The sequence below is a fragment of the Leptosomus discolor genome, chromosome 3, assembly GCF_034619465.1.
Source record: "Leptosomus discolor isolate bLepDis1 chromosome 3, bLepDis1.hap2, whole genome shotgun sequence".
Classification (NCBI taxonomy): domain Eukaryota; kingdom Metazoa; phylum Chordata; class Aves; order Leptosomiformes; family Leptosomidae; genus Leptosomus; species Leptosomus discolor.
Genome location: NC_141393.1, coordinates 85412592 through 85425630, shown reverse-complemented (window position 1 = coordinate 85425630; position 13039 = coordinate 85412592). Strand labels below are relative to the sequence as shown.

At 46.8% G+C, this 13039-nt stretch overlaps 1 protein-coding gene across 1 annotated transcript; it reads left to right on the top strand.

Moving 5' to 3' along the window:
• The first annotated feature begins 252 nt into the window (after nt 1-252).
• Nucleotides 253-12987, top strand: NEXN (nexilin F-actin binding protein). The gene is made up of 14 exons (XM_086463068.1): nt 253-279; nt 1340-1531; nt 1671-1752; nt 1839-1987; nt 3306-3347; nt 4471-4665; nt 4746-4919; nt 7219-7404; nt 8030-8227; nt 9478-9699; nt 10793-10978; nt 11423-11783; nt 12374-12438; nt 12889-12987. The coding sequence occupies exons 1-14, from the start codon at nt 253-255 to the stop codon at nt 12985-12987; spliced, it is 2178 nt and encodes a 725-aa protein (XP_086319194.1).
• The last annotated feature ends 52 nt before the right edge of the window (nt 12988-13039 follow it).

The window sequence follows — 13039 nt, the reverse complement described above, 5'->3', positions numbered from 1 at the left end:
CATGAATAGTGAATCATAAGCTTGTTCTTTTAATTACTGTTGCACACTTAGAGCCTATTCATGTCTTCGGAAGCCTCAAAGGACCAGATGAAATTGTGATACGTCGACTTCAGCCTCTGGAAACTTATTTACAGGAAGATGGTTAAAGCATCGTTCAAAAGGAAAGAAAGGAATTTAACTACAACTGTTTCTTTCAGGTAGAAACTGAAAGCAATCTTAAACATACCGGGTGCAGAGCACAGTTCAGCAGCCATGAATGACATTGCACAGAAAACCGAGGTATGTACCGATTTTTAAAGTAATCAAAGTAATTTCCTTTTTCTGCAAGCATCAGTCGTAATTACAGACAATCGTAAAAGACAGACAGTTATACTGGAAGTCTACTGGGATTGCTGCATTTTAAGACAATGGAAGGGCACTTGAAAGTAGCTTAAGGAAACTGATTTGATGGAGACTGTGAAATGTGTTCTTACTGCTATCAAAAAACATGAAGGAGGAAGGCAAAATAAAGGTGACAAAATATGAAGAAACTTTAAATGCTGGGGGGAAATTCAGGGCAAACAGGAACGTAAGCAGGAACAAAACCCCTTGCTTTAGGTAGAAAATATGAAACATGGAATGTTTTCAGCCAGTTTTCTCAGCATTCCTGTATTGAGAGCATTCCTGTAGTCGTTACAGTAAAAGAGAGAAAACTGCACAGTCGTTCTGAGAAGCGAGAACTTCTCCAACTGTTTGGGCACAGCCAGAGTAAGCGTTGGCAAAGAGGTACCCGTGCATCAGCATCAGGCCTGCAAGCCCACTGGTCTTGGCACGTTATAGCATAAAACCCCCGGACTTGAGTTTCTCTAAATATTTGAAATGTAAGTATATCATGTGTTGGAAGTTCTAAATGAACCAATATTACTATTAATTTAAAAGCCATATAGGCTGTTGAAGCGTGGCAGAAGAAGACGTACACCTTGTCTTTTATCCGTTTAAATGCCGGGGGCAGAGGGGCTCTGTGGTGCCCGCTGGGGATGGAAAGCAGCGGCATAAATCTGCACCTAACTTGTAAAGCCGCAGTAACTGAAAAGGGGTGTTCACAGTTTTGTAGCTATCCATTGCACGCACTTACAGCCTAAGTTTAACACGGTGCTAAATGTTGGTTTGCACAGTTTAGTAGTCGTTGCTGTTTACGAGCAAATGCGGTGATGGCTGGTGGCCAGCGGCCCCGGGCTCCTAGTCCCACACGCGCTTCTGTGTTATGTTCTGATGTTCTTTCTGACCCAGTCTTCCAGGATGTTTCCATCTGTTTCAACCTTCTCTTTCTTATCTTCATTTCTCCTATATCTTCACCAAGATTCTGCTTTCTTCATCTAAACCCGTCCAAAAATCCTATGTGCCCAAGCTTCACAAGGGTGATGTGAAGGATAAATTTGAAGCTATGCAGAAAGCAAGGGAAGAAAGAAATCAAAGGAGATCTAGAGATGAAAAGCAAAGAAGAAAAGAACAATATGTTAGAGAGAGAGAATGGAACAGGAGAAAGCAGGAGGTTATTTTCTTTGCAAATATTTTGCGTTATTTTAATATTCAATTATTACATGTGAAAATCTTTTCACATTATTTTAAGACAGTAATACTGGAATTTTATTTATGGAAATTTATATTACTTTCTGTGTTTCATCAACTAGATGAAAGAACTGCTTGGATCCGATGAAGACGATGACGCAAAATCCTGTAAAACAGAAAAAGGCTATGTTCCAAAGCTGATAGGTAAGAGGGGGCCACATCTGGAGGCCCCACGCCTCACTAGGCGAGTGCTGGGTGTCACCGCTGAACTGCGTGCCTCCTCTTCACAGGAACCGTTAAGGGCAAGTTTGCCGAGATGGAGAAGCAAAGGCAAGAAGAAGAAAGAAAAAGAATGGAAGAAGAAAGAAAGCGCAGGATTGAACAAGATATGATTGAGAAAAGAAAAATTCAACGGGAATTGGCGAAAAAGGCGCAGGAGGTATGTTCAGCTGATCAGTGGTCAGGAGGTAGCGGTAAACAAGCCGCGCAAGGAAAAGGCTTTGTACCGCTCAGACCGATTCGCGCTCGAGATGGCTGATAGTGGTGACTCACATGGGAGATGCTCGATGGGGTGGAAGTGGGGAGGCTGTTCAGAGAAGCTTCAGCTTCGCTTCTTTGCAGTATCCGTTTTTTTAAGCACTTGAGTTACAGATGAAACTGGGCAGGCATAGCGCTGGTAGGAATGGGGGTCGGGCACAGGCGTTGGCGTACGAGAGCGTGCAGCACGTACTAAGCTAACTTGAAATTGTTTCTATTTTACCAGCCCTTACTGTAGATGATTTTTGCTTATTCATTAGCAGATGCAGTTCAGTGATAGGTGAACTAAGGCAAGGAGGAAGAAATAAGAAAAGGCCATCAGCAGGTGAAAGTGAGAAGGCACTAATGCAGTAAAAATAGCAAATCATGAAGATCCAGATCATGTTTTATTCCTTTGCCACTTTATGAGTCTTTATTGCATCTGTTTGTGAACAGATTCCCATTTTTGCAGATGCCAATAAGGCAAACTTTGTCTTTTGTAGAATCTTGGGTTAGGTATTGTATTTAATTCCTTTTGTAAGTTTTCTTCAGCGCTGCCCATACTGCAGTGGGAGTGAGCATCTGAATGATAGACGAGAAGCGTAAGCGAATTTTCACTTAACCGAAAGACAGTGGTACTTGAGGCTTGGTTTTGTTGTAAGGAAAGGAAACCAGCGCTCTCGGAAAAGTCAGCTTTCCACAAGGGCTTGGACAGTATTTTCTTCTGAGGCTTCTAACGTTGTTAAAACTGCCCTTTTAACTGGAAATGGATCTGGCACGTGTTTCGCCTGCTGACCGGCAGAAGTACACGCGCTGCAGAGCTTTAGAAGGTGCGTTGGTTTTGGACAGCCGATGAAGCAAGTACCGCAGTCGGCTTTTTGCAGGAGCTGGGGGAAGACAGTGTCACTTGAATTGGAAATGATCAGTGAGCTGGCATTAACGTTTTTCTTTCTGCACAATTCTGGAGTGCTTGACTGAAGAACGGACACCTCAAGTACTTGGTTCCTGGCCGAAGGGCCAGGACCGCTTTAGCAGGCTTTGTGTGGGACATTTGATGGCCCGGCCCCTCTTCCTCCACCAGCGACCCTGTCGGGGTGTTCCAGCAAGGCTCACTCGCTAGCATCTCTGTCGATTTAAGTGCTGCGTACCTGTCACTGATACAAAAAGTTTCCAGTTCTGTGTTTGCAAATCTAAGGCAAAGAGCCAAAGTAATGTAATCATATGAAATTCTCATTTAATAGATTGATGACTTTAACAATACGGGAACTGAATCAGCAGCTGAGGTAATCAGATTTTTTTTTTTTAAAGAAATGTTCACCTGCATTTTTATTCACTTTGTTTGTTGTAATTTGGGCTGGGAAAAGCGAGAAAACAGCACACCAGTACCTAATCAAACCTCAGCCAAGGTGCTAACAGATTTTTAAAGTATACGGATCTGTCTGTCTGTCTGTACTTGAAGTCAATTCACTGAAGTTTGGAACAGAGTCTGCACTGTGAATACTTTGGGGTTAGTTAAAAACGTCTGAAGTGTAAATATTCAAAGCCACCGGAATGATTCGAGGCACACTGACAATGATACTGTAAGTCCTCTGGCTTTGGAACGTATCATCTCAAAAGCTCTTTGCCTTAAGCCTGAAATTAGACGGGGGTTCTGTCAGTGCACGGGTGTGGAACACTTGCCTGCAACTGTTGTGGCTCTTTAAATTGACTGTTTTACCGTACGGGTTTGGATTTTAAGTCTTGCAGATGGATGTTTGCTGCCCCAAAGCTAGGTCCGGAGGCCCTGTTGCCTTCCACTGACACAAGAAAGTCACGCTCCTGCTGCGGTTTTAAAAAGAAAAGAAAAACCGCAACAAAACCCGTTAGTTTTAAGTTATTTGACAGTATCCCTGTTAATCACGGTATTTTGTGAAAACACCTGGGTAAAATCTGTTTTGGGAAGTAAGTTGTGAAAATCGCTTTGTAGCAGCAACATCCTTCAAAAGAACGACTCTGCCTGACGAGCCCCGCGCTGCTGCCCAGAGCCGCCAGCTCGCCGCGGCGCGGCCGGTCCCGCGCACGGCAGCGTGGGGCTGGGAGCAGAGCCCGGCTGCGGGCGCTGGGGCTTGGTTCCACCCGCCCTTCTCCACACCGTGACGGTTTGTAACGGCAGTCGGACGTGTGGAGGACGACGGCAGGCGTTGGCCAGCAGCTGCGGGCGAGGGGTAACTGAGTCGCAAGGCGCTCGGCTGGTAAAGCAGCTCGTGGCTGCCGCAGGCAGGAGGGCTCGTCTCGGGGCGGAGGCTCAGCCCGAGTCATTCTTCCGGCAGCTTTGGTGCACACGGGTGAAACCAGCAGTTTCAGTAAGAAATGAGTCTGTCTAGAAGTCAAGCGTTATGAAAACATGATCGATATCTTTTTGGACAGGAAGGGGACGATTCACTGCTAGTTACAGTAGTGCCTGTAAAGCCCGCCAAAACAGCCGGGAAGATGAAAATAAACTTTGAGAACGCAGGAAAGGAGAGAGCTGAACCCAGAGAGAGACAGGATGAAGAAATGAAGCTAAAATACGAGGAACAAAACCAATTCCTTAAGGAAACCAAGTGCCTTTCATTTGCCATGGTAAACCACTCCTCTGAAAATACCCAAGAAATAGGTAATCTCTTTTTTTAAGATGTAAGTATTTCGTTTTCCTTACACAGGCTGCAAGTGAAGACCGTGAAGCACAAGAGCCTCTGTCTCCTGGCAAGCTGAAAGTAACATTTGAAGAACTTGAAAGGCAGAGGCAGGAAAACCAAAGGCGGCAAGCGGAGGAGGAGGCAAGACAGCGCTTAGAAGAGGAGAAGCGTGCCTTTGAGGAAGCTAGGCAGCGGATGGTAAATACACGTTTGGTTGGGGCTGCTGCAGAGTCCTCACGCAGGACGTGCTTTTACATTCTTTCCTGTGTCCCATTCATCTTTTTTCTTACTCCTTAACTACATTTCAAGCTGTTAAGAGTCTGAAAATTAATTTTTGAAAGATGTATTTTTGACCTTGGCTCTAACTCTGTAACCACACTGGCACAATGCTTTAGACATTCTTTGAGTAAACCCAGGAAATTTATGTGTTAAATTTGCCAGCAATGTTAGCAGGCTTTATAGCTACACTTCGTAGTGCCCTAAGCTGTTAAGTCCTCAGGAAGATAATTAGTTGTCTTAATTTTGTTCTTAAATAGTGCTTCAGATGTTTCAGTAACCAGTTTTTGATGAAAATATTCTGTAGTAACAGAATGCTATTTGTTATTCCCATATTTATTTATAAATATGATAGATAAATACACCAATTGCAACTTTCCCCTTATGAAGAAAGGGCAGGGGGAGAGACAGGTCAGCTCTCTGGTACAACAATATACTAGAAATTACTAGATTAAGCCCCAAACTGTCAGCGATGTAGCTCACAATTCCGATTTTATATTACTCGCAAACCTGGCTCCGTATGTGCTGTCATCAGCCAACCTTATTTCAGACCAGCTGTAGGCAGACCCCGCCATAGCCTGTTCTTTGATCCCACTGAAGGAATTGCACGCTCGGTGTAAACAGAAGACACGCAGCTAGCTTAGCTCTACGTTCCCTCCCTGGACCATACTCCATTTCCAGAAGCATTTTTAAGTTCTGTATTTAAATATTGTCCTGTATGTTAATTCACATACAAAGAAGATTAATGAGAAATGAGATTTTAATCCTCCATGAAATCTTTGAAAATATTATTTCTAGGAATTCGCTGACTTTAATTTAAATGGAGTACCATTATGAACGAACATTCGTGGACAAACAGCTCAAGATCACTGTATTGACTGTATTTCAGAAACATTCAATAAATTTACGTTCTCCAGAAAAACAAACGAACGAAACCCCAAAACCCACAGAACCTCCAGAAAGCTGCAACACTGAAGTTCCCCACTGGTCCAGTGGAGAGGGTTCTAGGGTTAGGCAGACACTCAACCTGTAGTTAGCTCCTCTACCCCAACCTCCAGTTCATCACTTAACCTCTCCGCACCAGTAACCTTGATTTAATTATTGTCAATAACGCACTCTCTTCTTTTGAGTTGGGCTGGGGCAGGGGATACGAGGGAAGGAATGAAGCAGAGAGAACTTCACGGAGCCACCAGCTGCTCTGACTGAAGTTTTGTTCACGTCTCCCACCCTTATGTATTTACTAACCAAGTAATATGAAGGAATTTACAAATTCTCTGCTTCGAAAGAAGTTTTCTAACGCCTGGTTTTATCCGGTATCAGCGGCTGTCGAGATTTGAAGTCAAAAGCTTTCTTCAAGGCAGAGTTCAGCAGTTGGCTTCCTTCAGTTCGTTCTTCTTTCACCCTGAATTCCAAACAAAAGGTTTCTGTAGCTGCCCGAACTGGCTGCCCACGTACGAGCCCAGGGCAGGATGCAGGATCTGGGTTGTCGGTGCTCTGACAGCTCCTGGGCCGTTAGTGCCATGAACGAGTACGGGGCGGCGGGGGGGCCTCTGGAGGTGGTTCGTTCTGTTGCTCTGGGCTGCGGTTTGCAAACCACAGGCTGCTCTGAGCAGACGAGTGGTCACTGGAGACGAGTGATAGCGAAAAGACCAGGGTATCTCGGTTCCCTTTCTTCAGTGTTGATTAAATGTCTAGAAGAAAAGAAACAAAGGTCTCGTTCTGGAGTAATCGCAAAGCGTTATTGACTCAGTTTTGCTATAAAACTCTACGGCATTTTTAACTGGCAAGTGCATCAGTGAAAGACATTTATACGCAAACAAAAAGGCTTGGTGGTATAAAGGTCTATGAAAGTGATGTAAAGAAAGTGAATAGGGAGTGATTTGCAGCAAAGGATCCCACCCCGAGACCGTAAAATATGTACTTGGTGTTCAGCCGTCTCCTGATAACATGTTGGTCTTTGAAGGACACACTCAACAGATTTTTTTTAAAATTATAGAAGCTACGTACAGGGTACTGAGATACGTCTCTCTTCTCCCTCCCCTGGCTAAAACCAAGACGAAAATGTTTCTTACAGGGACCAAACTACTTCCCCCCCGGGAGGAAAAAAAAAAAAAAATTTTCTAAAGATCAGAAAGGAATTAACAGAATATTTATTTACTATAAGGAATATTTTGTGTTTGCATAAGTAATTTCTGTTTTTTCCTCTCCCTCTTCTCTGAAGATAAACGAAGGTGGAGATGAAGAATCTGAAAGTTCTGTTAAAGAATTTCGTCCTGGCAAACTCAGACTCAGTTTTGAGGAGATGGAAAGACAGAGGAGAGAAGAGGAAAAGCGGAAAGCAGAGGAAGATGCAAGACGACGCATAGAAGAGGAGAAGAGAGCATTTGCTGAAGCGAGGAAGAACATGGTAGGGCACTCTTGTTTTGCATATAGTTTAACTTTTACCTGAGCCTCACATGAACCACAAAGGAGGAGCTTGGGGAAAAAGCCTTAAATACAGTTAGCGCAGGAGCTGCAGCAGGCTTCACCTCGCTGCTTACTGGACGGTGGTGGGGTAAACTAACCCAGCTCGCTTGCCAGGAATCATCACAGAAGAATCCCTCCTCGCAGCGAGGCTCGGAAGGGTTTCAAATGATTTACTGACAACCAGGTGCTGTGTCTGAGGGGTGTTACTACACCAGATGCAACCAACTCGGGGAGCAAAATGTTGTCCCGAGGGGGTTTGTTGGGTTTCCGGGGGCAGAGCAATTCCTTCTGCTTCTCCAGGTTTATCTCCCCTCCCCGCAGGGTGTCCACCAGTCAGCTCCTACCGGCTAAGGCACAAGTAGTGGTGTACTCGGACAATGATCGCTGCAAGTACGAACTGTAGTCATCTGCGGCCCTCTAGGAAGGCTGAACTCGGCTAATGGGTGTTTTATTGTGTTTCGTTGCTTGCTCAGAGAAACAGAACAGACTCAGCTCGCTCTGTGCGGAGGTGCCTGTGCAGCACTGCCGCCTCGGCCCCGGGGCCTTAACGCTCTGGTTTCCAGCAGGTGCTGGATGACGAATCGCCGGAGATGTTCAAAACGGTTTCTCAAGAATCTCTCGTCCCTGGTAAACTGGAAATTAATTTTGAGGAGCTGCTGAGACAAAAGATGGAAGAAGAAAAGAGACGCACGGAAGAGGAGCGTCGGCAGAAGCTGGAAATGGAAAAGCAAGAATTTCAGCAGCTGAGACAAGAAATGGGAGAGGTTTGTACACCAGAGATGGTAAGCGTGGTCTGAATAGATCACTTCCGCTAATTACTAAAATCTCAAAGTTTAAGACTGTAATTGAAAATGACTTTAAAGGAATTTTAGGTCAATACTTTCAGTATTAAGTGAAAAGAATGGAAAGTAGGAAAAAAAATGTATTTTTAAAAAATAACATTGTATATAATGTCACATATTTTTATCACTAATCTACCAGGAAAATGCTTTTATCCCTTGGCACCCTTAAATGTGAAATAGTTTTGACTTTGCAGTTTTATCTTGCAGTCACTTCTGAAAACCCTACAGCATTACTAAATCGGCTGTGGCGTATTTATTGTATCGGGGGAACAGAAACGTCTACTTCTCACATGAAAATACTGACTTAGAAGTAGGAAAGAGCAAAATTCCTGTTTTTCCTCAAGGGAAAGCCATGTTAACTAAGTAGGGAAGAACTCAGTGGCCTCAGCTTAGCTCCAGCCGGTGTGTCCAGGGTTTGAAGACCATCACCATTGACTTGCTTTGCGTACCGAGTGCCCGAGACCGCTCCTGAGCGTTGCCTCCAGCTCCAGCTGGCTGCGGGCGGCAGACCTCTGCCCCCTTCTGAGCGCTGGAGCACCGCCTTGATTTATTAGTTATTATGTCGAGCGAGTACTGAGGGCTCAAGCTTGCCAACTGCTGGAGTGACCGTAGTGTCACACCCCGGGGAGCGGGGCGAGACGGGGACACGCAGCTGGAGCGAGCGCCCGCGCAGCGTCACAGCCCCAGCCATGACCGACGGCCGGGTCCAGCACGGCCCGTTCTGTTCCAGGTCTCATTTGCTTTTTACTTCACTCAACAAAAAGTAGTCATTTCCTGTTTAACCGTGTAGCTGTACTTTAAAGAAATTCTCTCCTGGCATAGTGCAAGTGAGGCAGAGGGAGATGATGGCTCCGGGATAACAGGTTTTTGGTGCTGCCAGGCGTCTGGTTCCCGAGCCTGCGAAGGGCCGTTTGTCGACAGCACTCCCCAAACAAAGGGTCGAGTCAAGCAAGATACTGAACAACCTGTTCCTAGTTTAGGTGCCGTGCAGACAGGAATCCTGAGAACTGCCAGGGAAAAAAAAGGAATGGGAGGGAAGAGGTGTCTGTGCTGATGTCAGGTAACCAAGAGAACTGTTCAAGGGTATGAAGTCACACCTACCTGCGGGAGAACAGGCAGTAAAAATAACGAGGGTGTTTTCAGTCTTAATGTGTTCTGTAATTTCTGAACAGCTGGAAGAAGAGTCTGAAACTTTTGAGCTGAGCAAAGAATATGAAGAATTAATAAAGCTGAAAAGGAGTGGTTCTATCCAGGCAAAGAACTTAAAAAGCAAATTTGAAAAAATAGGACAATTGTCTCAAGAAGAAATACAGAAGAAGATTGAAGAGGAGCGAGCCAAGAGAAGGGCAATGGATGAAGAAATAAGAGAAAGGGAAGCTGAAAAATTTCAAGAGGTAAGTTGCGCTCTGTGTTCGTTAACGATACCCTTAACTAGCACGCTAGCGATCCTGCAGCGGGCAATGCTGCTGCTCTGCCCAAAGGCTGCCATATTCAGAAAGCGTCTGCCTGCCTTCTGCCCGTCCCCTCCTTTGGATGCACGAGGAAGTCTCACCTCAGCACCCCCAGGGGAAATGGCACCATTTCCTTATCCGTCACCTGGTCAAGCGAAGAGCTGGTTTTCTGCTCAAAGTCCTCAATTCAGCATCTGAACAACCTGAAACCTGCCAGCCTGAGGGTTTGAAATGTTCCTATTTGAGGTTTGAGCTATCAGTCATCACACAAATTGCTTCTCCTTCTGAGCTGTAATTCATCCCCCCCGTATGGATTAAGGGCAAAACCCCCAACCAGCCCAGCAGTACCAGTTGAAGACCAAGCCCTTTTGTTGTCCTCACCCGTTTCTCAGGGGGGAGCAGGGAAGGGTGCCTGCTTAGCTGTCCTTCAGACCGGAACCCCTCACGGGTTTTCGGAAGGCAAAAGCAAACGAAGCTACCGGTCCAGCCACTGAACCACCACTGTGCTCTGTGACGCACAGCACCGCCGTGAGCGCTCAGGGCACCGTGGTGTGGCAGGGCTGGAAACTCCCAACAGCAGCAAGGCTGGTCCGAGCCTCACGCCGAGGTTCCTGCCCACAGTGGTCAGTCGCTTCAGGATCGGCTCAAAGCCTGTCTTTAATTTTGGGGCTTTTAATTTAATGACTGAAGCTGTACTTCTGTTTCTGGGGGTGGGGGGGTGGGTGTGTGTCAGCCTGTGTCAGGTGCTGAAGCTACCGTAACGTCACAGCTTGAAAGTCAAGCCACTAAGGCTGCACCCCTGCCCCGAGACAGCATCCAACACGACAGTAAGGCTGTAGTACTCTTCTGCCTACTCTTTTTGGCAGTTACTTTTGCAAGTATTTTGCCCTGTCCCTGGGATAAACTATGGTGAGACTTGTCACTGAACAAACCTCTGAGAAAGGAACAGGACTCTGCATGGCTTTGCTCAACATTAAGAATTACTGCTCCACACAAAGTAACAAATGAGTTAAGTGCTGTTTTTCTTCCCCCCAAGGATGATCAGGTGGATGTGAGACCAGCCACGAAGTCCGAGGCTCCCTTTACTCATAAAGTCAACATGAAGGCCCGTTTTGAGCAAATGGCAAGGGCCAGGCAGGAAGAGGAGCAGAGGAGAATTGAAGAACAGAAGTTACTACGCATGCAGTTCGAACAAAAAGAAATCGATGCGGCGCTGCAGAAGGTAGGCGTTACAGAGTACCTTTGCTCCAGCCCTGGGTCGGTTCACTTGGCTTCCGCTCACCGCCACCGGCAGCACTGCCAGCGGTCTAAAAGGACCACTGCGCTTCTCGGCTGCTGGGAATTGCTGTGATGATGTGAAAGTGCTTTTGGTTGTCACACGTTCTTGAAGAACAGGAGGGAGACACTGTGAAGAGCTTTCAGAGTAGTCTGAAAAAGGAACCTGCCTTCATGGCTGTATTTTACCCCAAGATTCATTCCAGCCTCCTCCGAATCCCTTTCACTGCCTGTTCCGTATCCGGGCTCAGGGCACGGGTTACCTAGTGGGGGTGGGGGTGGCTGGTCCCTCCTCAGAAACATGGCACAATTCTGCCATCACATGCCTGTCACTAGCAGTCGTCCTGCTATTGCCCCTTCTAACGTTCTAAACCGACTTGTTTTGAAACAGAAACGGGAAGAGGAGGAGGAAGAGGAGGGAAGCGTTGTTAATGGTTCTACTTGCGAGGATGAGGAGGATCAAGCTCGATCCGGCGCCCCCTGGTTCAAGAGGTCACTGAAGAACACCTCCGTGGTGGACGGCGAGCCCATGAGATTTACTGTTAAAATTACGGGAGAACCAAAACCTGAAGTCACGTGGTGGTTTGAGGGGGACATGCTGCAGGATTCCGAGGACTACCAATATATTGAAAGAGGAGAAACCTACTGCCTTTACTTGCCAGAGACCTTCCCCGAGGACGAAGGGGAATATATGTGTAAAGCTGTCAACAGCAGGGGCACAGCTGCCAGCACCTGCATTCTCACCATTGAAAGTAAGAGATAGCCCTTCCGCTGGCTCCACACTCAGGTGCTCTGCTGCCCTCTCTCCTGTCACACAAACCTAACTGTCTCTTTCTCTCGACCCTTTTCTTTTCTTTTCTAGCTGATGACTACTAATGCTCTGCTTTAGCTGGAACCTTTCTTCCCCTCAAAACTTTCTTACTGCATCATCTCTTTCTCTGACGGGGCCAACTGAAGACAGCAAGGGGTCGCAGTGGTTGTCGTTCCCGTGTCAGACAGAGTACCCTTCCCCCTGCGAGTGGCCAGGTTCCTGGCTCAACACAGAAGCCAGCCGTGAAGGCTCAGCAGAAGGAACCACCGTGTGAGATCAGCTAAAGGAAAATGCCACATCACAGCAGTGCCCCCACGGTGAAGACCAACTGTTGTGCAGCAGCGCAAAGCCGAACAGGCCACCTGGAAACAGGGGCAGCGGTGTCCAGCTGTGGGGGCTCCGGCATGAAGTAGATCAGCTCTTCTACTCTGTCCCAGAGGCAATACTTCCTGACGACTCTCGAACCCCCAGTGTACTGTCTGTAACAAATAAAGGATTACTAACGGCTCCCAGTGTCATTCCCTTTCACAGAGCCCCTCAGAAGGGGCTTGCAGCAGACGGTCACGCTGTTACACCTGCGCAGCAGAACCACCTCAGTAAGGTTGGCAGGCGTCCTTGTAGTGCCAGCCTTTGCTTGTAAGGGGTCTGGTTTTTTCATTGCTTAAATGACCGAGGAACCGTTGGTGACAAAACACGAGCCTGTCGTAGCTAAGCTGGCAGGAAGCAAGCTTTAGGTGATGGGTGTTTTCAGAACGCGCCTCGCTTCATCTTTGTGCTCTCTTGATGCAATAAATCACTGCATCTCCAGCTCCGCCGTCTTAAGGCGACCGTACGACTTTTCTCTCAGACCTCTCGATACCAACAGTGCCGCTACCTGCATGGCACAGCCTCTGTAGGAGTTATACAAACAACAGTCACGTTTTACACGTGACAGAGCACGGGTGTAAGCGCTGGTGTAAAGACAAGCTGCAGCAAATCACGCGTGCTGCAGTCGTTTCAAAAAGCCCTTTTCCCGGGGCTGAATGTGCCGACTGCTCTTTGTACAGCTACCTGCTGAGGTCGCACTTCTGCCCGAGTACGACAACTGCACTTCAGAACCACGTCAGAAGAAAGGCAGGGAGCTGCACGGCGCTGTGAATCTTTAGCCCCACAGCCCTGTAAAGAGGTTCTACTCCCTTTCATGGGGATGAGGTTGCA